This window comes from Equus przewalskii, chromosome 2 (genome assembly GCF_037783145.1).
Source record: "Equus przewalskii isolate Varuska chromosome 2, EquPr2, whole genome shotgun sequence".
In the NCBI taxonomy this organism is placed as follows: domain Eukaryota; kingdom Metazoa; phylum Chordata; class Mammalia; order Perissodactyla; family Equidae; genus Equus; species Equus przewalskii.
In genome coordinates this window covers 11,098,294-11,125,406 of record NC_091832.1, presented here as the reverse complement: position 1 = coordinate 11,125,406, position 27,113 = coordinate 11,098,294, and the positions used below count along the sequence as shown (strand labels likewise).

General features: G+C 39.1%; 1 protein-coding gene across 1 annotated transcript in view; it reads left to right on the top strand.

Moving 5' to 3' along the window:
- Window positions 1-1,334: 1,334 nt before the first annotated feature.
- Window positions 1,335-27,113, top strand: part of CMPK1 (cytidine/uridine monophosphate kinase 1) — a 32,075-nt gene continuing 6,296 nt past the window's right edge. The window contains exons 1-2 of the mRNA XM_008541736.2: window positions 1,335-1,669; window positions 25,537-25,683. Coding sequence (XP_008539958.2) covers window positions 1,499-1,669; window positions 25,537-25,683 — 318 coding nt within the window. The 5' untranslated portion in view covers window positions 1,335-1,498. The remainder of the gene's footprint in view (window positions 1,670-25,536; window positions 25,684-27,113) is intronic.

Here is a 27,113-nt window from a genome sequence, read left to right as displayed (position 1 = left end):
ACCTCCAATCACCTATCTCCACACTGCAGACCACCTTGCCCCCTACCCCATAAATATCCCTGAGCCCCCATTTTCGGGGAAGTGGATTTGAGATTCATTCTCCCACTTCCTCACTTGGCTGCCTTGTGATTAAAACCGTCTCTCTGCTGCAATTTTGTAGTCTCGGTGTTTGGCTTTCCGGGCCAGGGGCGACTTCGGTAACACTATCTCTCATCCTACATAAACTTTGCCTTGACCCTTTATTCTTTTTTTTTTTTTTTTTTTATTGTTTGATTCCATTTATAAGAAACATACAGAATAAACAAATCTATAGAAAGTTGATTTGTGGTTGCCTAGGCTGGGAGTGGAGACAGTTGTGGGGACATGTAGAGTGACTGCTCATGGGTAGCCTTGACCCTTTATTCTATTATTTTCATTTCCTCATCCCCTTTCAATCCAGTTTCAGATTAAATACAGCGTGTGATCTGCTTTGGACAAAACTGTAGACTTTCTATGTCAAAAGTCAGCCTGTTGCCAAATCCAATTTATCTGTACCCTCTGCTTTTAACACAACGTTCACCACTACGTCACCACAACCCCACCCCAAACAGTCTCCTTTCTTTGCTGGAATGCCACATTCTCCTCGTTTTCCTCCTATCTTTCTGGCTCTTCCTTCTCAGGCTCGTCCTCCTCTCCCACTTTTAAAGATCTGTGTTCACCAAGGCTCATTCCTTGGACTCCTTTTCTTCTCCCACAAGATTCTTCTCTCAAGCAGGGTGCAGGGGAATAGAGTTATGGTTAAAGGACTTCCCATTGTAATAACAATATAATCCAAACTCCTTGCCACAAGCAAAAGGCCCAAAGGACCTACCAGGGGCCTAACTCTCCCACCTTCCGTCCTCTCCCTCATTCATACAGCTCTGGTCTCACTGGTATTCTCTAACACAAGCCTCTTTTGAGCTTTTGCACATGCTTTTCTCTTTTTGTAGGACACTCTATCCCAGTCTTGATTTAAGTGTCACTACTTCAGAGGCCTTCTCTGACTACCTTTCCCAAATTACATTCATCCTTTGTTATTCCTCCATTGTTTTTCCTTCAAAGTCCTATAGCCATTTGTATTTATTTATTTATTGGTGCGTTGACTTGATCAGGTCGGCCGTCTCCCCATTGGAATTTAAACTCCTTGAGAGGGGAGACAATGGGTTTTACTCTCCCATGTGTCAACGTCTCAGACTCCAGCACAGGCTTGACACCACGAGGCGGAGACTGAACGAATGAATGACCCAGTGGACGGGCGAGCAGCCGAGGGGGCGCTAACCGGCACCGGGACCAGAAGCGCAGCCGCCGAGCGAAGGCGGAAGCCCCGCCCCTTCCGGCCGCGGCGCGGACGCCTAGGCAGCCACGGCGGCGGGGCCGCGGCGGGCGCCGGCTCGGCCCGCCCCCTTCTCCGCGCCCCGCCCCGCGCCTCCGCCGGCCCGGCCGCTGTCAGCTCCCTCAGCGTACGGCCGAGACGCGGTGTATGCGGAGCCTCTGCGCCCGCCGGCTGCTTCACGTCCTGGGCCTTCGCTTCCCGCTGCCCACCCGCCGGCCGCTGTTCCTCTGCCCTCGCCGCCTCATGAAGCCGCTGGTCGTGTTCGTCCTCGGCGGTCCCGGCGCCGGCAAAGGGACCCAGTGCGCCCGCATCGTCGAGGTGAGACCCGAGCAGCTGGGGGGGCTCCCTGGGCTTGACCGGACGCCAGGCCGGCCTGTCCCGCCGCGCCTGCCGGTCCGCGCCCCCTGAAGCCACCGGACTACAAGTCCCGGCGACCAAAGCGCCGCCTGCGTGGCGGTGGTCGAGGGTCCCCGGGCGCGTGGCATGTCGGGACTGGTAGTCCACGTCCGCCCGCCTTGGGGGCTCCCAGGATGGAAAGGACCGCTTGGGGTCGCTTTGTTTCCGCGCCCCTCTTTCGTTACATTTTGGGGACCAGGTTTGTCTCAAGATTGGGCTGGGAGAGGGATCCCGGGAGGGTCAGCCTCCGGGGACCCCCCAGCTTGCAGAGGGCAGTGGGTCGCTGGTTGTGGGATGGGAGAAGGCAGCAGGAGCGCGGGTTTAGGTTAGAAACCGTGTGCGCCCACAGCTGCCTGGAGCGGAGACCAGTTTTTCTACTCCTCCTCTTCCCTCGGGCCCTCGAAACTCCGACCCTCAACTAGTCTTTAGCTTAGAAAGGAGCCCCCAGGGGCAGGGTGTTCCTTTAGGTATTCTGCCCGTAGCACTTTCTGGCCCCGTCCACGGCAGTACCAGTTCTGAGGCTCAACCGGTTCCTCTGGTTGGAAAAGCCACGGAGTGGTACGAGTTCAAGCTTCGACCTCTGTCGCCGCTGCCAACTCACGTTTGTCCATCGCCAAGTCACTTCCTCTCTCGAGTCTCAGTGGCCCTCTGTAGAACATGAGGCTGTGCCCCCAGATTTAAACTCGATATGAAATACCTCCCAACCCTAAAATTGTGTTCTTTTTTTTTTCTTCAGTGCGTGGTAAGGTTACCAGTTAAGTTCCGTTAATTTTCGAACAGATGCGTGGTTAGCTGCAGTGACAGTGAGGAGAAGGGCTTATGGGAGAATCTGGGGAATGTTTGGGGGAGAAGGAAAACAAGATATCTAGAAGCAGAAGAGGCGACCAGTAGTGCTCTAAAACACACTGAAACGATCCCTGTGAAACTCAGTGACCAGCAAAAGTTTTGACCCAGAACTTCTAAAATAATTCCCTCCTCTGTCCCAGAATATGGCTTTTATTAGCTTTGGGCTTTTACTTCTCTCCTTTATGTTCATACAATCCACTGCTGTCCTAGATTTTATTCTCTAAAGAGCATCCAGAAGAAGTTGGATGGTAACATCTACTTCAGTTTGTGTTCTACAGCTAGTATTTATAATTATTGATCTTTTCTAGGAAAAAAAGTGAAACTACTTCAGCCAAAAAATACATAAATATTTTTCTCCTCATTTTTGTTGGTTCTTTTCACTTTTTAAAAGACAGGTGACAAGTGAATGATTTCAGGTTTTTGTTTTATATGTGAAATGACTCTTACATGTAAATAACATGATAGGGAAGGGAGAAAAGACTTGAGAGTCAGATATGGGTTCACACCCTAACTATGCCATTTACTGTTTCTTTAGTCCCAGAGAAGTTGTTACTTTTAGCTTGCATGCCTCTGTAAAAAGGGAGAAATAATAGCTATCTAGTATGGTATTTGTGAATATTAAATGAGGTAAAATATCTGGCACACATAGATGCAAATAATATTTTTTCCATTTTAGACTGCCTGTTCTTAACTTGTGAGATTGGTTATTTTTACTTCGAAGTAGTATTACTTTGTAAAAATTGGTTTATGACTGTTATATTTGAATGCATTTAAATATTTTGTTTCTGAATCATAACATGGCTTCGAATGTCCACACCCAAACTAGCAATACCCATATGACTCCACTGGATTAAAAATAATCTACATGTTCTAACTAGTCTTTATTCTTTACTCTGTTCAGTAATGGCTGATAATATTTTAAACCTGTTAATTATCAATAGTAAGATTTCCATGATGAGATATGTTCTATAACGTATTATCTATTCTTTAAGATTCAGCAATTATATGAGCTTAAACTGCTTCAAACTGTCATCTTTCATGAAAATAGTTGCTCTTGATTCCAGTTGCCATAAACATTACTAAGCTGATATTTACAAATGCCAAATATTTTATAATTTAGCAGTTGCTCTCCCCTAGCTGACTAAATAAACAATGGAATGTCTATGGTGAGTTAAGTCAGAGGTGTTTTTTCCTGTGAGTCCTGTATTTTCACTCAATATTTTATTTTACAGGTAAACATAAGCTGAATTCCAAAAGACTGTAATTTTTGGAACTCAGTTTTATTCTCTAGGAAAAAGTTATATAAATCAAGGTTAAATTCTGTAACTATCATGTCAGTGCTAATGTAGCTCACAGGGTACCTGAAATGTGGCTAAAATAGAATGGTTTCTTTGGGAAAATTACATTGATTTCCAGCTCAGGCTGCCAGAAATACATCTTTGGGCCCTGGCTACAGAACCTGAGAATATGTGGCCCTCTGATGTCTTGGGATATTGCACTTAGCAGCAAGGGTGTAATTGGAAGGAAACTGGCACATTTTTATTTTCTGGAGGCGAATTCTCCCTCTGCTGATTGCTCTCCCAGACCTTGAGGAAGAAAAGGCAAATGTGATACAATATCTTCTGAAAGTGTTGTGAACTGGGAAAGAAAGGTTTGAGGGAGGTTTTTGGGTTGATTTTTCCCCTTTAGTTGTACTGGTCTTTTTCAGTTTTATTTTCTAACTAATTGTTTCTAAATCTGTATCCTGTCATACTCAATTTGTTAGCCATTTTCTAAATCAGGGCAATCCGTTATTAGTTAAGTGCTCAGAGTGGAGTTATTATTGTGGAATAACCTTACTTATTACTAAAAAGTCATGGTGGGGGTACTGCATCATTTTTGAATTTTTTAAATTAAGCTTTATTTAGATTGCTTTGCCCAAGGAAAATTTATGGTACCGTAACCTAAACTTACTTTTCCAAATAACCACAATTTGGCATGTGTTAGCTGGAAGGGAGAGTTGAACCTCTTCTCTTAATGATGGTGAACATTTTGCTTATATAAGCAAATAAATTTTTATTTCCTTGAATAATAAACAAATTGTGCTGAGACTTCTATATCCATGCCAAATTACTTTCTGTAGCACCCAAAAAGCGTTCTTATCATCTGTCATAGCTTCCTCCAGGTCCTGTATGGATAACTCATACTTTGTATGGCCAATCGTGTCTCCTGTGCTTAGAAAGTTTTGGGTGATATTGACTTTAATCATGTAGAAATCAGAAACTTGATTTTATTTTTATCTTTGTGTCTCCAGTGTTGAATGTCGTGCCTGGCACATAGTAGGTGCTTAGGAATTCTTTGAATGAGTATGTTTAGAGGACGTTAGTTTGTCTTAGAGATGTAAAAAAAAATTTAATTTTGGTCCCCAGGGGGCGCCCAAGTAGCAGTTAGCTCTCCCAATTTTAGGACAGAAGGGTTTGAATGAGACTTAACTCTCTTTTACTCAAATTTGTTATGTAATACTTCTGTTTCCTTTCAGTGAATAAATGGTATGGTTGTGAAAATCTGCTGAGCATTCTAAAATTCCCAAGCTCTTGATTACAAATCCCCAAGGCAGATTTCCACTCATAGAGGAAACTAGATAGAAAGATCCACTGGACATTAAGCTTGTCTAAGAGTAGGCCTTTCTCTCTCCTTTTGGTGGGATAGAGTGGAGTAAGACAGGTTTTTTTTTAAAAAGAAAGTTTAAATTATCTGTAAAAGAGATAGTCCACAGAATTCTTGACTCTTCTATGGCACCACCTTTTCATTAAAGGTGGTTGTAACATAGGATTTTTTTGGTTAAGAACTCAGAGGAGGGGAGAGTATATTCAGATATTACTGTCCTTACTTTTGAAAGTTTCCCCCCCTTTTTTTGCCTTTCTATTTTAAGTTACAAAAGTAATACATGCTTGTTGGGAAAAGTTAAATTTCCTCTAATCCTGAGGTCACTTGTATTAACTGTCTGGTATTAACTGCTTCTTCTCTTTCTCAATATTCTTACAAATAAAAATGTGAATACTTATCTTTTTTACCTCCAAATGGGATTATTCTATTTTCTACTGAATGTATCATGGATATCTTTTCAGGTCTTTACATATAGATTTAACTCATTCTTATTAGTAGCTGCAGACTATTCCATAATATAGATGTTCTGTAGTATGGTTGTATCATTCCTCTATTGAGGGACATTCAGGATAGTTTCCAGGAATTATTTTGCTATTGCCAACAGTGCTTCAGTAAACTTCCTTGTAAATATAACATTGCATATGGATCCTTTTATTTTTCTAAGTTTCCTAAAAGTAGGATTGCTGAGTCAGAGGATGTGTGCTTTTCTTTTGGTGAGGAAGATTGGCCCTGAGCCAGCATCCATTGCCAATCTTCCTCTTTGCTTGAGGAAGATTGTCCCTGAGCTAACATCTGTGGCAATCTTCCTCTATTTTGTGTGTGGGACACTGCGACAGCATGGCTTGATGAGCCATATGTAGGTCCATGCCTGGGATCCGAACCTGTGAACCCTGGGCTACCAAAGCAGTGTGTGTGAACTTAACCGCTACACCACCAGGCCTGGTCCATGCATTTTTAATTTTAATTGATAATTGTCAGATTATTTTTTAAAAACGTATTTATTACATTTCTATCAGTGGTGTGTAATTCTTTACCACCACTGGATGATTACCGGTCATTTTAATTTTTGCAGATTTGTAATTCAGTAATTTTTTTCACAACTGTCTTAGTCCAAACGAAATATCTAATAGTTATATTTATTAAGGTTTTCTGAGTAAATTTCCCATTTTTTCCAAGAAGTCTGTTAAGGTGAAATGGCATAATTACACTTTTTAAAAAAATTTCTCTGTACTTGTCATTTATTCAGAAAGCATTTTTAAGAGCTAGGCACTGTGACAGTTGCTGAGATGAATAAGGCACAGACCTTACTGTCAAACGTTACAGTGAGTGGAGAGACAGAAGTTTATCAGTAACTACTACAGGCTAGAATGTGATAGAAAATACCAAATATACCGTTTAGATAAGGGACGTTTAAATTTCAGTCCAGTGCATCAGCGAAGTCTTCCCAGGGGAGGTGATATGTATGAACTCAGTTTTGAAGGGCAGTAGGAAAGAAGCAGCTGGGAGATGTGGGGGAGTGGAGAACACTTAGGCAGAGTTACCCTTGTATAGGGCAATTGGAGGTATCATTTCCGAGAAAAGCGTAAGGAGCGTAAACCTATATGAGAGAGACTGACCCAGAAAACACTTCCTGAATGCAAACTGTGCTGTATGGGGGCGGGGATGTGGGGAATACAGGCTTCTAGGGGCTCTCAATTTGGAGTGGAGATAAACACTCACTAGAATTTTGTGAGACAAGATGGGAAAGATTTTGCAAATATTTAATATTTAAGTTTAACATTACATTGTCTTAAAACTGTTTATCTTTTAGTTTTGTCTCCCTAACTGGACTGTAATGTCTTCAAGGGAGAGACCCTGTCTTTCACTCCCTCGAAGGCATGGTGTTTGAACTACTCATCCTTCAGGTCTTAGCTTAGTAGCATTCTTAGTTCATGGTGCCCTTAGTGTCACAGTGGTTTTCTTCACAACCACCCTAGTCCAAAAGAAATATATAATAATTATATTTACTAAGTAATTAGATCCAAACAATGTTTAATAAGTATTTTCTAACAACTTAGTAACTGTGTGAAGAGATAGTACATCTATGTTAAAAGAAAAAGTAGCAATTTTATTTCCACAATTACTTACTAATGGTGATGTGGGCTCGGTGAGTTGAGGAGTTGAAAGAAAGATTCCTTGGACTCGCAAGGTCTGGCAGTAGTGCTGTTTTATTCAGAGAATAGCATGGAGTAGCGTGGGGACAGGACCCATGGGCGGTAAAGAGCTGCAGCATGGGGACAGGACCCAGTGGAGGTGGGGTCTGGTTATTGGGTGGTCCTGTAACTTTGGATACGAATCAGGTCAGATCAGGTCAGGACATCCTATGCTTCCTGGAGAGTGATATAGATCAGCATGTAGGGCAGGACACCTTGGGCTTCTCTCCCTGGGGCAGCCTTGATCCTCCTCAATGGGATGTAAATGCCTCTTGGGCACTGAGCTTCTCATACCTCTGAATCAGATTGGACACGCCCATCCTCATTTCCTTTTCCACATTAATTTTCCTGTGGTACTCGTTTTTATCACAGCAACCGCCCGCCAAAGAAGCAGTGTCACAAAGATATGTCTTTGAAAAGATTGTGCTGTGATCTAAAGTTGAAACTGTGAACTACCCTGAGCTGGTAGTTCACATGACATCTAACAGATATCCAGAATTGCTGTTTTCCTTAAAAATTTAAACCCAGAGCACTCTTGTGAATTCACTGCAGTGCTCCAGGGCACTTTGGCATAGAGTTTGGGAACCATGAGCTTAAATGTTATTTCCTTGGTGAGACTGGCCCTCACGTGTTTAGACTAGGTCATATTTCTCTATTATATGCTTTCAGAGGGCTTTGCACCATCTGTCAGTTTGTCATTCTGTTGTCCTTTACGATAGTTACCAGTTTTTAATTCTCTTGGCCTTTATAACATTTATCAGTTTGTAATTCACCGTTATTTTTCTAATTATTTGATTGTCTCCCTTCAATATTGTGATTTAAACGAAACATATATTTGGTCATTCAGATGACCAAATCATATATATTTTGGTTGTCTTCCACAGTTCTTGACTTATAGCTCCAAAAACCTTTGGACTTTCCTGTGGTGAGTGACTAAGGTGTTTCTTTTTATGTTAATGAGGTGGCTTTTGGACCCCACCAAAAGAAGGGGCTGGTTACATGTAGAACCAGCCATGTGATTAGAGGGTTGGAACTTTCAGCCTTACCCTACCCCGAGGAGGGAACAGGAGGCTGGAGGTTGAATCACTCGCCAGTGGCCAATGATGTAATCAGTGAGGCTATGTAGTGAAACCTCCTTAAAAACTCCAGAGGGCAGGGTTCAGAGAGCTTCCGGGTTGATGAACACCTGGAGGTTTGGGGAGACAGGTGTGTCTGGAAGCTCTCTACCCTTTCCCTGTACCTTGCCCTATGCATCTCTTCCAGCTGGCTGTTCCTGTTAGATCCTTTTACAATAAACCGGTGTTCTAGTAAGTAAAATGGTTCTCTGAGTTCTGTGAGCCATTCTAGCAAATTATTCGAACCTACGGAGAGGGGTTGTGGGAACCTTTCATTTATAGCCAGTCCGTCAGAAGTACAGATAACAACGGAGACTTTCACCTGGCATCTGCAGTTGTGGGACTGAACCCTTAACCGGTGGAATCTGATGCTCTGTCTGGGTAGATAGTGCCAGAACCTAGTTGAATTCTTGCACACCTTGCTGGTATCTGAGAATTGTTTGTTGGTGTGTGTGTGTGTGTGTGTGGGAACTCCCCCCCCCCCCATGCTGGAATTGGGTCCAGAAACCCGAAAGACTTCCCCCATTAGACTGTAAGCTCCATAATGGTGAGAACCCTGGATTTCTAAATTTAGTCTTATAGCTGTAGTGTCTAGCAGGATGTCTCGCATAAATTGATGCTCAATGAATATTTGTTAAGTAGATTTTGAAGCCAGTCAGACCTGGGTTCCTGCCCCTTGGTGAGTTATTTAAATTTTTGGCTCTTTAGTTTCTTCCACTGAAAATTTGAGATGTTAATCTATTTTACAGGATGATTGTGAGGATTAACCAAGAGAACCCATGTAATAAAGTATCTGGCACAGTGCCTAATACGTATTAGGTACTTTGTATATGTTAGCCCTCCCCCTGGACCTATTCTGTGCTTATCCATAAATAGTCAATGAAGAAAATGTCTTGAGCAGTGTAAGTAGCTCCACTTTGGTAGGCATTCTTAGTCATTAGACTGAAGAAAAATTGATTTGAAAGGACATTAATAAATATCAAAATGTCATACCTGTGTATTGTCTATTAGGCAATAAGTAAAGTTCAGATTCCAGAGTCAGACTGTCTGGGTTTGAATCTCACCGTGATGCCTACTGTGTCTGTGACCTTAGTTAAGTCATTTAATCTCTCCATGCCTCAGTTTCCTCATCTGTAAAATGGGAATAATAATTTATGGTATCTCCCTCACAGGGTGTTGTGAGGACTAAATGAGCTGGTATATGTAGAGTACTTACAGCAGTGCCTGGCACATGGTAAGTCCTGTATAAATGTTAGCTATTATTTTTATTATCATCACTATCTTACTTTTTCTGTGTTAATTCTATCTCCCTCCCACCCCCTGCCACCTACTTTTGACTTGATTGAGACTTTTCCCCTTCGGATATATAACCTCCTATTTAGGAAGCTATACATTCTATTTTTAGCGGTAACCCTAGAAATTTTAAGCAAACATATTATTTAACTTAAGTCTAATATTAACGTTTTTATTCTCCCCCCCAAAAAATACAAATACCTTAAGACACTTAACTCTATTTTCCATGCTATTCTGTTTTTCAGGATTTTAATTCTATACTGACTTTTTTTGTTATCCCCACAAATGACATGTTAATGTTTTACAACACAGATGTAATGTTTAGAATAACTCACATGCATACCAGTTTCTTTATTCACCATTTACTTTTGCACCTCAGCTCTTCTGAGATCATTTTCCTCCTTCTTAAAGTATATCCTTTGGAAGTTTTTTAAATCAGTATGGACTTGTGGTTAGGAATTTTTGCTGTTTTCTCTGCATGGTGGGTTATTTCTTCCTAGTTCTGAGGGTGTCATCCTTTAGGGGTCCTGACTTTATGTGGGGCTCTTTGATCTGACCTCCAATCCTGTTTAGGCCTGTTTTTGCCTCTGTTCTCCACTCTGTGGCCCATTAAATCTCAGGCTGTAGTCATCAGTGATGTGGGGATGGGGAAAGTCCCCAGGGCAGCCAGAACTCAAGCACTCACTCACTCCTGGATTTGTTCTTTCACGATTTATCTAAATCTGAGTTACTCCTTTAATTTTCTGCCAGCCCAGTCATGCATTAAAAAAATATGTATATATATATAAATCAACTATGTGAGTGTGCTGTGCCAGGAGGGGTTTCTCTGAATGTATGTATATATTCCACCCCCATCAAAATTAGACACCTCTACCTAAGTCTGCCCTAGCTTAAAGCCCCTCTTCAGTATTAGTTCTTCCCCTTATCCTTACTCCCTTTGAAATCAACTTGATTTACACCCTTTGGGTTAAAGTCTCAGTGACAATAATCGGTTAATCTAAACACCATGTTCCAGTTAAGATGCTAGTGGGAGAGGACCTCCCAAAGTCACATAGGAGTCCTGTATTTCAACAGTTGTCTTTCTGAATTGAAATTCAGAGCATTTCAGAAAAGTCACTCTAGTAGTGGGACTTTTAGACCAGGTAAGAGGAGAAGGGTGGAGACGGGATAACCATCTTATTCTTTGTGTCGTGTTGGCTTGATTATGCTGACTCTTGTTAACCTCAAAGTTAATACTTTTATAGCCCAGTTGCCATATGAAAATGTGTTTACTCTAACATTTCAGTTGCTTTAACTTGACAAATCAAGAACATTTTTACAGACTAAACATGTGATAAGAGCATTTAGAACTTAATAGGGAACAGGTGTGACTGGACATACTGTTTGCCGACAGTTTTATGCTGCTTGGTGAACAATGCTAACAAAACATCACTTTGGTAAAGGAAAAAGCACAAGTTGTTACCTACCATTCTCAGAAACTTTCACTTTGAGGGCCTGGGTCCCATGAAAAATATATTCCATGCCTGGTTTCCATCAGTTTTCTCCAAAAGACCCATAATTTGGTTTCATTCATCATTAGGATATATCCTGTATCAATAAACAATTAAATATGCCCAACTTGGAGCCATACAAAAGCCTGCTTCCCTGCCCATTTTTTATTTTTTAAAGATTTTAGTTTTTCTTTTTCTCCCAAAGCCCCCCAGTACATAGTTGTGTATTTTTAGTTGTGGGGCCTTCTAGTTGTGGCATGTGGGATGCTGCCTCAACAAGGCCTGATGAGCAGTGCCATGTCCGCACCCAGGATTTGAACTGGTGAAAGCCTGGGCCGCCGAAGCAGAGTGCACGAACTTAACCACTCGGCCATGGGGCTGGCCCCACCCTGCCCACTTTCTATTTGGAACTTTCATAATGTATTAGTCATTGATGTTTGCTATCGGAAAGTAGTATTTGTTTAATTTAACCTATAGGATTACCTTTATAATTATGTATGGTGTAGGTCTATAGTAACATGAATTTCTGTTTTCTTGGTGTCTACTGAGAGTAGAGAGATAGCCCGGAAGATGTTTTGATTATGTAGTTGAGAATTGACTTAATGGTTAATTTAGGTCTTTAAATAGGGGAAAATTTTATTTGCTACTTATTTAATGATTATTGGGTGAGGCAAGTGGAATGTGGAAATAGTAATGATGTCAGAAGTGGAGAAAGGAAAGAATGAAGCAAATGAAGCAAAGGTAGTCCACAGCTGGCTGAAGAGTGGATTACATATGCCTGTTCTTTGTGTGTGGATAGAGTTCCTGATCTCATCTCCATGGTAGGATAGAACAAAATGATAAAGTCTGTCAACTTTGAGTCTCCTTTTTAATTTCCACCAGCTGATTCTGTTATTCAAAGGCCATAGTATCTTGAAGGCAAAAGACTGTATCTCCATGTCTGTCACCTGGAAATTACTCAGAGGCCCTGTGTGGAATGGTAGAATCACTGAGAGTCAGAAGACCTGGGTTCAAGTGCCAGTTTCCTCTCCACTAACTGGCAAGTGAGCTTATCTCAATTTCTCCTCCCCCTAAAATGAGGGGTATGGAAGTAGGTGGTCTTGCCAGCCCTAAAACAGATCTGTATCCCAAGACTTCGGTGTTAGATAGCATGTGATCCAATATTATCACACTTAAGAGGCAAATTATCCAACCACTATGAATGTGCGTACCTTCTTTGCCGTTCTATGTTCTATGAACGGGAGCACCAAGGAATTGTATTTGATAAATTCCCACTTTATTTCATGTTTACGTAGAACTTCAGAGTGGTAACAAAGAATGTGTAAAGGTGGGAAAAGGAATAGCTTTTCAAAATAGAACAATTGTGTAGGTATTTTTTTAATTCAAAATATTTAAGAAATGGGATATTAGGGCCAACTTTCTTACAACATAGCATAATATTAGAAAGAATGTATACTTTGAAATCAGGTTTGGTTTGAATCTCAGTCTACCACCTGTGGCTACATTGCTTAACTTTTCTGATTCCGCATCTTCATTTGTAAAGTGATGATTCACTGGATTGTTAGAAAGATGACATGAGATAATACTTCTACAATGTTTAACACAGTACATGGCACTCAGTGTGTAAATGGTAATGTTTATTATTTTAGAAAAGATCAGTGGGAAAGAGATCAAAGAGTAGTTTGGGTAAAAGGAGTTTTGGGGAGCGCTATATTCCCATTGTTTACTACAGGATAAGGAAGTGATTACTCACGCTAATCAGTTTACAGATTTTTAAAAATCTGGTATGGTATTTTAGAGTCTATTGAATACGAAAGATCTTTCTACTTAGAGAAAATGTTTGGAGTTAACTTAGATTTAAAAAGCCTAGAAAGGTAAGTGGATTTAAGGAAAAGTTTATAGTATAAATGCTATTTATATTCAAAATAGGTTACTAGATGACCAGATGGAGCTAATGACCTAATGATTGGGTAAGTATCGTAGGCTAGTACTGTGTATATACCTTAACTGTCCTGTTACTAAAGATGTGCATACTTTTTATTTTGATTACTTTTTTGTTATATAAGTAGTACATACACATTATAGAAAAATTAGAAAATACAGGTTAAAAAAAAGAAGAGTATAAAAATTACCAATGATTTTACCATCCAGAGGAAACCACCATTAATCAATATTTTGGGACATACTCTTCCAGACATTTCTTTTTAGTAGTCTCTCTGGAAACCTGCTTTTCATTTATTATATTGCAAACGTATTACAATGTTAATAAATATGCTTTTACCTTATAATTTATATAACGATATCATACTGTATAGATTTGATACATTATTTAACTAATTCCCCATTTTGGAAATTTATTATTTCTGTTTTTCAGAAATTGTGTTCCGTGTTTTTAAAAAAATAACTTTATTGAGATATAATTCACATACCATACAGTTCACCCATGTAAAGTGTATAGTTCAATGATTTTGGTATATTACATTATTAATTTTTCTTAATTGTGGTAAAATATAACATGGAATTTGCCATTTTAACCATTTCAAGTGTACAGTTCAGTGGCATTAATTGCATTCACAGTGTTGTGCAACTATCACCACTGTTTCTAAAACTTTTTCATTACCCCAAACAGAAACTGTAGCATTAAGCACTAATTCCCCATTCCTTCCTTTCCCCAGCTCCTAGTAACCTCTAATCTACTTTCTGCTTCTATGAATTTACCTATTTTAGGTACTTCATGTAGGTGGAATCATACAACATTTGTCGTTTTGTGCCTAGCTTATTTCACTTAGCATAATATTTTCAAGGTTCATCCATGTTAGCATCTATCAGAACTTCATTCCTTTTTATGGCTGAATAATGTTTCATTGTATGTATATGTCACATTTTGTTTATCCATTTGTCTGTTGTTGGACATGGGCTGCTTTCTCCCTTTTGGCTGTTGAGAATAATGCTGCAGTGAACCCTGGCATACAAGCATCCGTTTGAGTTCCTGTTTTCAATTGTTTGGGGTATATAACTAGAAGTAGAATTTCTGGGTCATGTGATAATTCTGTTTAACGTATTGAGGAACGACCAAACTATTTTCCACGGCAGCTGTACCGTTTTTTATTCCCACCAGCATTGTGCAAGGGTGCCAGTTTCTTCTCATCCTCACCAACACTTAACCATTTTCTGTTTGTTTGTTTAATTATAACCATCCTAGTAGGTATGAAGTGGTATCTCATCGTGGTTTTGATTTGCATTCCTCGTATGACTAATGATGTGAGCTTCTTTCATGTACTTGTTGGCCATTCATATATCTTCTTTGGAGAAATGTCTTTTCCGGTTCTTGACCCATTTTTAAATTGAGTTGTTTGTCATTTTGTTGTTGAGTTGTCGGAGTTCTTTATGTATTCTATATATTAAGCCTTTATCAGATATATGATTTGCAAATATTTTATGTTTAACCTTTTGAGGAACTGCCTGACTTTTCCAAAGTGGCTGCACCATTTTACATTCTCACCTGCCCAGTGTGAGGGTTCCAGTTTCTCTACATAATGGCCAACACGTCTTATCTGTTGTTTGTTTTTGTTTGTTTTAAATAGTCATCCTAGAGGGCATGAAGTTATATCTGATTATGGTTTTGATTTGCATTTCTCTGATGACTAATGATGTTCAGCAACTCTACCATACTTACTGGCCATTTGTTTTTCTTCTTTGGAGAAATGTCTGTTTGGATCCTTTGTCCTATTTTTTTCCCCAGAATATTGCATTTTAAAAATTGTCTTTGCTTGTTTTTTAATTATTTATCTTTTTATTAGTGAGAGATAAAGTTCTTTATGTACTTTAGATACAAGTCCCTTATCCAGATACATGATTTGCAAATATTTTCTCCCATCCTGTGGGTTGTCTTTTCATTTTGTTGGTAGTGTCCTTGCAAGCACCGAAGTTTTTAGTTCGGTAAGGGCTTACCTCTTGCACATTAGAACATACAGTATGCTTTCTATTGCCTATGGTGCAGAGATTAAATGACTGATAAGTAAGTCTAAAGCTGCAAAAGAGGAGTAACTGGCAATTGTCTGTATTGTGCCTGGGACTGAGAGTTGGGGGGTGGAGGAGAGAGGGTTAGTGGTAGATGGAAAGGAAGAGGGGGAGTAACTGATTCTTATTACTTCCCTGACTGATTCCAGGGCGTAATTGGCTCCAAGTGAAGTCAAACTAGTAGGGTGGGAGAAGTTGCCCATTTTGCAAAATGGTTTCCAGCATTCTTCCTGTTTTGTAGTCATGGCAGGAAAGAACGTTTTCCATAAAATTTTTCCATAAACTTACCACTTTTTAGGTCATTTCCCTTATATGAAGAAGCAATGCTCTAATCAAGAACCAGGAGTCCCTTATATTCTGCTCTACATTATATAAATGGGTACAGTTATCCATGGTCAACATTAAATCCCAAGCTGGGCTAGACTTTGATGGCTATACCATCAAAAATGTATATTCTTAGACTGACTTTAATTTTAGATTGAGCAAAATATAATCATGAAGGTAAATGTTATACCAAAATTTTTTGAAAAATATGTACTGCTTTTTAAAGCCAATAATGATTTTGCTCACACTTTCTTCTGTTAGCACAGGTTGATGGACTAAATATGAAGATGATTCTTTGTTGTCTAAGCAAGGTTAATTTTCTCTAAAAAGATCGATTGAGAGCGGTTGCTTGGCGCAGTAAAGTTCTGACAGTGCTCCAAGGGGTTATTCTGGAGACTAAAAGTAGTGTGGGCGTACAGTCTTTGCCATGGAGGTGTCATTTCCAGAACATCTTGCTTCTAATTTTGAACTGTGTCTAGAGTAGGGCTTTGTTGAAATATGTTTCCTTTTAAATCTTTGCTGCTTTGCCTTTTGGATCCTCTCAACTGAGTGTGTCTCTAAATTTCCATCTGTTTCTGGGCTATAAAATGTGGCTGTTTTCTGTCTCTTTCTATAACTCTTGACTTCATGCCCATGCAGTGTATTTCTGTGTTGCTATATTACACTTTTGTTTCTCCTTTGTTTAAGGAATGGATCGCTTTCCAGAGAGATTTTTATTTAAACATTTGAATTGATTTTTGCTGCTATTCTCTACAATGATTTAGTTTTAAATTTTAAATAAGTTTTTGATTGTACAGGTAGTAGTTCTCTTTTTTCTTGAAATGAGATGATGTTTTTTTATATAGGGATTTTTATCCTTAATGTAAGGCTACTTTCAATTTCATTTTGCTGTTCTCTTAGGATTTGATATTAATAAAACATTTAAATTATTAATCTTGCTTTGTGGTATTTGCAATTTAGGGATGTGTGGATAATATATATACTTTTTTTCATAAAAGCTTTCGAAAGTTTATACGTGTACATTGTAAGAGATTCAAACAATTTGAAAATACATTAAGTAAAAAGTGAAAGTTCTCCTTAATCAGCTTCAGCCTGCTCTCCTTACTAATCAATGATCAGTTTTTCTGAGTGCATTTCTGGTCCTTTTTTGATGTATTTATACACATAGAATGCATATACACATGCATGCACACACATTGGCTATTGTTTTGTTACTTGCATTTTTTTGCTTAACAATGTATCTTGGATAGCTTTCCATATCAGAACATATAGATAGCTCTACTTCATTCATAATATATAGTAATCTCTTTAGCTGTTCATGTATGGTGGAGGTTTAGATTTTCTGTTTGCAGTTGATGCTGACGTGAGCATTCATGTACCTTTCTCTTTGTGCACATATGCAACTATTTCAGTAGCACAACTCCTAGGAAATGAAATTACTGAGCCAAAGGGTATGCAAACTTAAATTTTGGTGGTCTCTGCCAAATTGCCCTCTAAAATGGCTGAACCAATTTACACTACCACAAGGTATGAGGATGCTGGTTTTCCCCCATCCCCATGCCCCATCCTTGCCATAGCCGGGTATAACAGCCTTTTTATTTCAACCAATCTGCTGGGTGGAAAATGAAATCACATTGTTTTAATTTGTATTTTCATGATTACCAGTGAGGCTGGGCATCTGTTCTTTTTTCTTTTCTGTGAATTGTTTGTTCTTATCTATTGCCCATTTTTGTATTGTTTTTTTCTTTGTTAGTAGGATCTCTTTATTTACAATGTATATTTCCCTGTCACCTTTGTGTGGTGAAAACATTTTCTTACATGCTGTTGCTTGTCATTTGATTATATTTATGATATCTTTCTTTGTTCAGAAGTTTTTATTGTTTACATGGTCAAACATAAATCTTAGCTGTTTTGGTTCTAGTTTTGGAATGCCTTTCTCTGTCTCAGGATTATTTTTCTCTAGTACTCTCATAGGGCTTTTGTTTGTACTGTGTTGTTTTAGAAGTTTAATTCACCTGGAATTTAGTTTTGCATATGATGTGATGCAGGGATCTAATTTAATTTTTTCTCAGATGGGTAGCCAGTTGCAGAAATGCCATTTATTAGATAGTTCATCTTTTCCCCATTGATTTTTATTTTTTTTTATTTTATTTTATTTTTTTTTTTAAGATTTTATTTTTTTCCTTTTTCTCCCCAAAGCCCCCGGGTACATAGTTGTATATTCTTCGTTGTGGGTCCCTCTAGCTGTAGCATGTGGGACGCCGCCTCAGCATGGCCTCGATGAGCAGCGCCATGTCCGCGCCCAGGACTCGAACCAATGAAACACTGGGCTGCCTGCAGCAGAGCGCGCAAACTTAACCACTCGGCCACGGGGCCAGCCCCTCCCCATTGATTTTTAGATGCTGACTCTATCACTTACTGAATTCCCATTTATGCTCGGGTCTGTTGAGTTTCATTGTTCTGTTTGTCTATTTGTTTGTTTGTTTGTTTGTTTGAGGAAGATTGACCCTGAGCTAACATCTGCTGCCAATCCTCCTCTTTTTGCTGAGGAAGGCTGGCCTTGAGCTAACATCCATGCCCATCTTGCTCTACTTTATATGTGGGATACCTGCCACAGCATGGCTTGCCAAGTGGTGCCATGTCCACACCCGGGATCTGAACCGGCGAACCCCGGGTCGCCGAAGCAGAATGTGCGAACTTAACCGCTGTGCCACCAGGCCGCCCCGATCTGTTTGTTTATAATAAGATAGTAAGCCAGATAAATAAATTCTTGTTGGTTCTCATAAATTTCTTAATGTACTCAAATACCTCTGTGATGCCAGTTTTTGGAGCCTCTGCATTGGAGGCTATTTGCACAGTGAACTGGATTTTCACTTCTCATGCTCTGCTTGTTCTATGGTTATTCTTTGACTTTCCTCCTTGTATACATTTCATTTGCTGTTGAGCTAGTTTGGTAGTTCTGTTCCTTTATTGGTATGTAACTTGTGGGTTAGCCACTGATTATTTTGGACTTTGCTCCAGGAAGAACCTGGATGAGTTTGTCTAACTCCTCCCTGACCTGTCTGAGTGCTGTCATAGTAGGTCTTGAATCTAGTAGTGTAGACCACATTTTTAGGAGTATGTTCTTCAGCAGGTGCTTTTGGTTGTAACAGCTAATAACGATATTTTGCTGTGTCTGATAGTGTAGTGTAGTGTAGATATTCTCTTTTACAAATGAAGAAACTGAGATCTAAGAAAGGATAAATAAATTTACCAGTGTTACACTGGGTTGTGACAGAGTTTAGTTATAAAACCTTATATTTTAACTTCTAGTTCAGTGTTCTGAGTATATGACTTCATGCAAGGTTCTTAGGTTCTTGTGATCCCTCTAAATGCATTTCTCCATTAGTTTGACGGTTTTGCAGATGCTCAAATGTTATGTTTGCAAATATTGTTGAATTCAGAGTTTGATGTCCTTTGCATGTTTTTCTCAAGTGTTGATTCGTAAATCCAAATAAATTCTGGTTCTTAAAGAGACACCGAGCTGTAAAAATGTTGTGGTTATGGAGCCGGCGCCATGGCCGAGTGGTTAAGTTCACGCGCTCCGCTGCAGCGGCCCAGGGTTTCTCCGGTTCGGATCCTGGGTGCGGACATGGCACCATTCGTCAGGCCACGTTGAGGCAGTGTCCCACATGCCACAAGTAGGAGGACCTGCAACTAAGATATACAACTATGTACCGGGGGGATTTGGGGAGATAAAGCAGAAAAAAAAAAAATGTTGTGGTTATTTTGTGATGAGCCTTTTTACAAATTGCATTCTCAAGTAGTTATATCTCTTAGAGTGACTTTCTTACCTTTTGTATTCCCTGGGTAAATGATATTCTCATTTTAATGTTATTTACATTTTAAAAATAAGAAACAAATACAGTTGGGCCTGCTGAGTGTTTAAGAAATCTCTCCTTCATATGGTGAAATAGGAGAGAGGCGCGCTTCACCTCAGTGGTTTGATGTCTGTCCTCCGAGCATTCTCACAGGAACTGAATTAACTGTGTTCTAGGCCCTTAGACCACCTGTAACAATATTTGGGTTGTAGTGATATGAGTGCATAGCTTGCGGGCTCTGCATGCAGTGATTGTAAGAATTGATCATTTAATTAACAAGATCAGATGAATGCTGCCTAAGATTAATGAGACCTCTGGGCCTATCCATTCATGTTGGCAGTTTTCAAATTATTGCCTCTGAGCTCCTGGAATCCCTGGAGGTTTCTGGGCCTGGTCTTCATCTTTGACCATTTTCCATCCCCATTCCATGCAGATTGATTCAGAACGGCTGAGATGAATTAAAAGATTTTAAAAAAATACTGGAAATGACCAACCAGAATGAAATTGGAATGTGAAAATTCTAATTCACAGTTGCTATAGGGGTCTTCTGGTATGTAAATCAGATACCAAAATCCTCAGTTATCTGAGGAGGCTTCTGCAGAGTGTTAGAGGGATATCCGGGCCTACGCAAATCAGGAAATGGTCTGTTTTGTGGCTTCTAACTCACCCTTTCTGTAAGTTTTATTTATTGTTCTGTCTTCTTGCCACTGCCTCTGAAGAATCCGCTTCTTCCCCAAGCAGACAGTGCTGGTAAAGACTGAATTCCTTAGGCAAAATTATGTAACTATGAAGAATTGCCTTTATTAATTAATTGTGGAGCTCAAGTCACTTTATATGTGCAAGTTGCTATTGCATCCTTTGTGAATATAACCTGTTTACTGCCCCTGAATCAGCACATTGCCTGGCACTTTGTAGACACTCAGTAAATATTTGTGGATTGGAAATAAGTTCCAATTGTTGCCTGAATTAAAGTTTTCTACATGAAGAGCAAAACATTGAGGAAAATGAAATAGTGCTGTAATTGTCTGCAGCTGATTATATCCCTCCTTTTTTCTTCTTTATAGGATGTAAGCTTTTAAACTATCACTCTTTAGTTAGAGAAAGAAGTATGCTTCATGTCTGTCTGCTAAAGCTTCTTGCTTGAGAAGAGATTTAGCTTAGTTTATAATTTCCGTAGTTTATAGTTAATGTGTAGATTTGCAATTAAATAGGCATAATCAAATGCAATGCACACATTTGGAAATACAATCAGGGCGGACTAAAAATGAGATTGGAAATCCGCTAGCAATTTAAGTCAAATATTACACTCAGCTTTTCTCCCGCTGCATAGATAATCTTTCTTTAATGGTGATTATAGGAAAAATTCTTTTCCTAACCCTTTGTGGGTGATTCTGGAAGGAACCCTAAACAGTTGACCAGTTTTAAGTATCTGGGCACTGTGTAGCAGTTCTTACAGTCACAGAAAAGTAAGTTCCCCAAGACTGGCAGATACTGTTTCTGGAAAGTCCGTATCAGACATCTCATTTAGAGTAACTGGAAAAAGTTCTATCGGAAATGCCTTTGAAATAAATGAGAGCCTTACACCAAGTGTTGCTGGGATGCCATAGGCTCTAAAGCTGTTGTTTGCAGCAAGTACCAGACTGGTGAGTCTGGGTGGCTCCGGACAGTCCCCGCAGCATTTCCAGGTCTTCTACTGAAAGTGCATTGTTGACAGTCCATAGCTAGAATTTAGATTTTAAGGTTTGCTAATCTTATAGAGAATGCAAAGTGAACTTAGTGTTAAATGCTTCATAGATGTGTCAACTATTTAAAGGTCGCGCAATAGTTTTAACTCACTCAGTTGCTTTAAAGATATAGTTGTATCTAATGTCTCTGCTGTGTTCCCTCTGTGTAAGACAAGGCTCAGTAGCAGTCCAGTGGCGCTTTCTAATCACCACATTAACAGGAGGAGGTGCTTGGCATCTGGATCTCTTCCTGCCTTTGAGGACTTGCCATTTATGCATCATTTGTACCTTGAACTCTTTTGTTGTTGTTTTGTTTTTGATTGTTTTGTTAGCATAGAACCACATTACATAAATTTAGAAAGAAAGAAAGACAATTGCTAAGAAGTGAGAGAAGTTGCTCAAGATGATTTGAGATTTGATACCATAAAATTGTCAACATTACTAGTTGTAGTAAAATAGTGCCATTCTGTACTTGTTGAGAATGTGGTGCTTTTTTCTCTCTGCAAATCTTAGTGTGTGTTTCATAAAAGTTGTTGCATTGTTTTTCAACTTCTTAAAGGAGAAAACGAAAGTGAAAAATTTAGACAGTTACTCTAAATGCATTGAGTTTATACATTTGTCACTAGAAAGTTACTACTTTTAGTTGAATAGCAGCTTGTAGTTGTAGTTATTGTAGTTTATAGTATTTATAACCTACTGTGGTTTTGAATTTTGCTCTTAAGACTGTACTTAGTAACCCACTAGGTTTTAATTGCTAGGAAATTTCAGAGAATGTGAAAAAGTTTTGGTTAAGCCTGGGAAATATCCATTCTTCCTTTCCTCAAAATTGGCATCAGTGACTAGTTAATGACAGCAGAATGCTTTCAAAACATGCTCTTTAAAGTCTAGCTATTATTAAAATACCATAATAACTAGTGTGTAAGTGATAGTTGCTTTTTTGTTGTAGAAACTCTGTGGTTTCGACAAAATCCTTAAGAAAAATATAGTATAAAACAGTAACTGGTAAATAGAGGATTTTAAAAAATGGGATGTGGATGAGAAGTAGAAAGACATGTGTAGGTTTGACATGGTTATATTTATTTAAATTCCCTTGTTTCCTTGGACTTTGCAGATAAGATTATTTTCTCTCTTTTTGACTACTGTGTAATTATTATTATTTTTTTGGTGAGGAAGATTGGCCCTGAGCTAACATCTGTTGCCATTCTTCCTCTTTTTGCTTGAGGAAGATTGGCACTGAGCTAACATTCATGCCAGTCTTCATCTCTCTTGTATCTGGGATGCCACCACAGCGTAGTTTGATGAGCAGTGTGTAGGTCTGCGCCTGGGATCCGAACCTGTGAACCCCAGGCCGCCGAAGCAGAGGGCATGAACTTAACCACTATGCAACTGGCTGGCCCCTATAATTATTTTTTAAAATATCATTTGTATACCTCTACAATTTACTGCTAGTTTCTCTTATAAAAAAGTGAGATGCCAACACCCATTCTAATGCAATATAAAGCTTGCAAATTCCAGCTCTTAATGTCAGGAAATAAACAGCGTATGTACTAATTTCTAAATTACTAGCTGGGCTTCTAGGTGTTTATGTTGTTCATACAGCAGAGGCAATCTGTATTGTTAGTGTTCCACTGAGCATTTGCCATTGTTTAGTGCTGTTTGTCTCTGCATTTATTCACTATTACTACATGCTGTAATCTCTAGACCAGATGAGAGCACCCGGCAAGCACAGACTTCAAGCAGGAGCCAAAGTAAGCAGTGGGAAATGAAGCTGCTATAAAATTTTGTGGACCGTAGTTGCAAAATGCTTTTTGAAAATTGTGCATAGTAAATGAGAAAGTAGGTCACACCTCATTTTTTATAAAGTCTTTCCTACACCCATCTTTCAAAAGTTTGCTTATACTTGGTGATCAAAGTAGGCATTTTAAAATGGTGTGGTGTGGAAATAATTTAAAAATAACAGTTTAAATAATTAAACACTTTTGTATTTATTTTCATTTTCTGCAAACAATGGGAGTTTTTTTTTTAAAGCCTGTTACAACAACTAAATACACTTTTGATCATTTTTTTCTTTTTAAAGATTTTATTTTTCCTTTTTCTCCCCAAAGCCCTCTGGTACATAGTTGTGTATTTTTAGTTGTGGGCCCCTCTAGTTGTGGCATGTGGGATGCCGCCTCAGCATGGCTTGATGAGCGGTGCCGTGTCTGCACCCAGGATCCGAACCAGTGAAACCCTGGGCCGCCCAAAGCTGAGTGCGTGAACTTAACCAACTGGCCACAGGGCCAGCCCCTTGATCATTTTTCTAATGAAGGGGGTTATGTGACTAAGAAAGAGACACAAATGATACTCTCCTTTTTGTTTATTTTCATCAAACTTTATACCCAATTTTAGTCAGCAAATAAACTAGAGTTTGTTTTGCTTTGCTGACTGCCTTACTGTTAGTTTACTTTAGTAAGCAATAACAAGTTTAGTCAAGGTTTTTGGAAATAGAAAAGGGGTAAAGAGCATATGGCTTTTGCCATCCAAAAAAAGAAAACTCACTATAGCCTGGGTAATTGAAAGAGTTAGTTTTTGTAAAATATACAGTTGCAACATTCTACTTAAAAGAGGGGTGGATGAGCTTCCTCAAATCTTAACATTGAAATTAAAGACAAAAGGTAAGTTATCAGATATTTATTGTACCCTTACTATGGATATCATGAAAACCCATTTAGGGAGTCTTAAGAATTTGGGATGAGATGATTGTTGTAACTGAACATTGAATATAATTCTCAGGTGTCCTGATATTTGAGAGTAAAAACATTTTTTAAATAGGTTTCATAGTTCTTTTGATGTAATAGAAGGGAACATGCAAGTTCATGTGGAAGAAGAAGCTTTTCAGTATTGAGAATTGTCTGTTAGATCTGTATTGTTTCCTCATTCCAACCATGGGGAAATGGTAGAACACCATACTATTACCCTATACCCTGACCTCATACATCATTTGTAAGTCCTTAATAATAATGATCATCACAACCATAGTAATACTGCACTACTGACCTTTCACAGGATATTTGTATGTGTTGTCTCACTTAAGCCCCTTGATTGGTCTTTTTATCAAAACCATTCAAGTGAACACACACACACACACACATATTGTAACATAAAAATGGTGCATATATGTAATATTAAAATCCTTCCAGATTATTTAAGATAAGTATCTTCATGATAACAAGGAGATAATTGGTGGCTTTTATCCCCTATTATGTGTTAGGCTGTCTGGTAGGCAGTTTTTATACATTACCTCATTTAATCATCACTACTAACATTTTTTTTTTTTTTTTGAGGAAGATTAGCCCTGAGCTAACTGCTGCCAATCCTCCTCTTTTCACTGAGGAAGACTGGCCCTGAGGTAACATCCATGCCCATCTTCCTCTACTTTATATATGGGACACCTATCACAGCATGGCGTGCCAAGTGGTGCCATGTCTGCACCCGGGATCCGAACTGGTGAACCCCAGGCCGCTGAAGCAGAACATGTGCACTTAACCACTGCACCACTGGGCCCGCTCCCACCACTAACTTATAAAATAGGTATCTGTATTCCCCTTTTACAGATGAGACCTCTCTAGTTGCAACTAGGGAAGTAGGAAGTGGACTTTTGAGATAAGGAAGATTCAGGTGTAGGGAGAGAAGCAGTGATATTCTAAGACACTGTTTGATTATGTGACCACTCTCCAGAGGGGTCAGGAGAGCTAATTTCGTGTAGGAGGTAGGACTTGCGCTGTTTACTGAGAAAGGGAACAAAACAGAAGAATGGGGTTTGTATAAATTAGTTGATGACTGCAATTTAAATGTGTTGAGTTTAAGGAAGGGCCGCAGAGATTTTGTAGAAGCTGGGTACAATCAACAGTGTAAGATTTTTCATTTTTTGCTTTGAATTATATAGATTTTTGTTGGGCATTTCTTTTATCATTATTAATAACATGTAAGATTTGATTGTATTTGTGAGGGAATATAATGAGATGTTAATGCCTTGAATAATTAGATAAATTTTGAAATGATTCATGGTTTGTGAACATTATAGCTACCATGCTCAATGTAGGTTAAGGATATTTTTTAAGCAAATTAGGTTGTATGAAATCTCTCTTAGAGTTTTTATTATTTATTTAATATATAAGCAAAGCTCCTTTACTGTAGAAAAATTAGACTATAGAAGTTAACATGATGGAAAAAAACCAATTAGTCCTACCACTGGGTTGAATGTATTCTGATTTTTTTTTCTGTGTGTGGTTTCTTTCAGAAATATGGCTACACACACCTTTCTGCAGGAGAACTTCTTCGTGATGAAAGGAAGAACCCAGATTCACAGTATGGTGAACTCATTGAAAAGTACATTAAAGATGGAAAGATTGTGCCAGTTGAGATAACCATCAGTTTGTTAAAGAGGGTAAGGAATGTGAATACCAGCCAATTTAAACCAGCAAGAAAACAAGAAATTAAATCTACCTTTCCTTTGAGTAATGAAAAAAATCAGAGTATATTGAATTTCTTGCTTGTGGAAGGTGGTCACGGTGTTTGAGAATGGCAGAACTAGAAATTCCACTTTCACCTGGGAAGAAATTGGACAGTAGCTTGCATTCCTGCCTTGGTTTACGATCAGCTACAGCTCAACTTAACATCCATATGTGTCCCCTTGACCCTTCCCAACATGCAGACAATCAATCTCTTTTCCATTTCTATTTCTTCTTCATCATCCTTTTCTCTTCTCTTTCTTTTCCTCCTCCTTTCCCTTTTGTTTTCTTATAAACCTGCTTCCTTCCTCCCTCCCTTCCTTTCTTCCTTTCCTTCTTCTCTACCCCTCTCTTCCTCCCTCCCTCCCTCCCATGATTCTCCCGTTGTTGCTATTCTCTCGGTCTTAAAGTCTCCTTTCTAGTGCATGTATGACCATCTTCATTGTGAAATGTTAAGACTAACAGTTATCAAACTAAAATACTTCCCATCTGAAAAACAGATACCTTGTATTTACATAACTCTCCACTATCGATTCCAAGGCTGTAGTCATTAACAGATATTTTTGCCTACTATAAGAACCAGCGGAGGAGAAATACAAGAGTAGGAACAGCAAGAAACAGTTGAAGCCTGATGGAAAAGAGGTATATGAGCATCTGGATGGAACCAGAGAAACTTGAGGATGAAGAGTGACTCATTCACGCACATTCTTACCTCTTATCTCAGAGATTAGAGTAACCTGCTTCCATTCCAGAGTAAATAAATCCTCTCTCCTTATTCTCTCGATTTAATGCCCTTTATCCACTTTGTAGAAAAGCATTGTGAAAGAGTAGTCTACATTTTTTAGTTTTTCTCTTCCTCCTCTTCAACCCTTTGCAGTCAGGTTCTATTTCCATCTTCACTGAAGGGATGCTTACTGATGCTACCAATGATCTTCTCTATCAAATATGGGGCATATTTTTAGTCATTTTTCTTACAGCATTTAACTCTCCTCACTGTCTTTTTGAAACTCATTCCTCCTTTGTTCTCTGTGACACCATTTCTCTTGATTCTCTTCCTGCTTCAGTGACTGCTATTTCTTAAGTCTCCTTTGATAGCTCTTTTTCTGCAGGTTTCCCAAACCATGATGCTTCTCAGGGTTTCATCCTTGGTTCTCCTCTCATTTTATTTATTTCTTGCTGGATGGTTGTAGCCATGCTCAAGGCTTTCACTATGCTAATGATGTCAAAATCTAGAGCTCTAGCACAAATCCTTTTTCTGAGCTCCAGACCTATATCTCTAACTAACTGCTAGGCGTCCATCTGAATGTCTTACAAGTGTCTCAGAGTCGACATGTCAGAGGCTGAAGGTATCTAAAATGTGACTGCC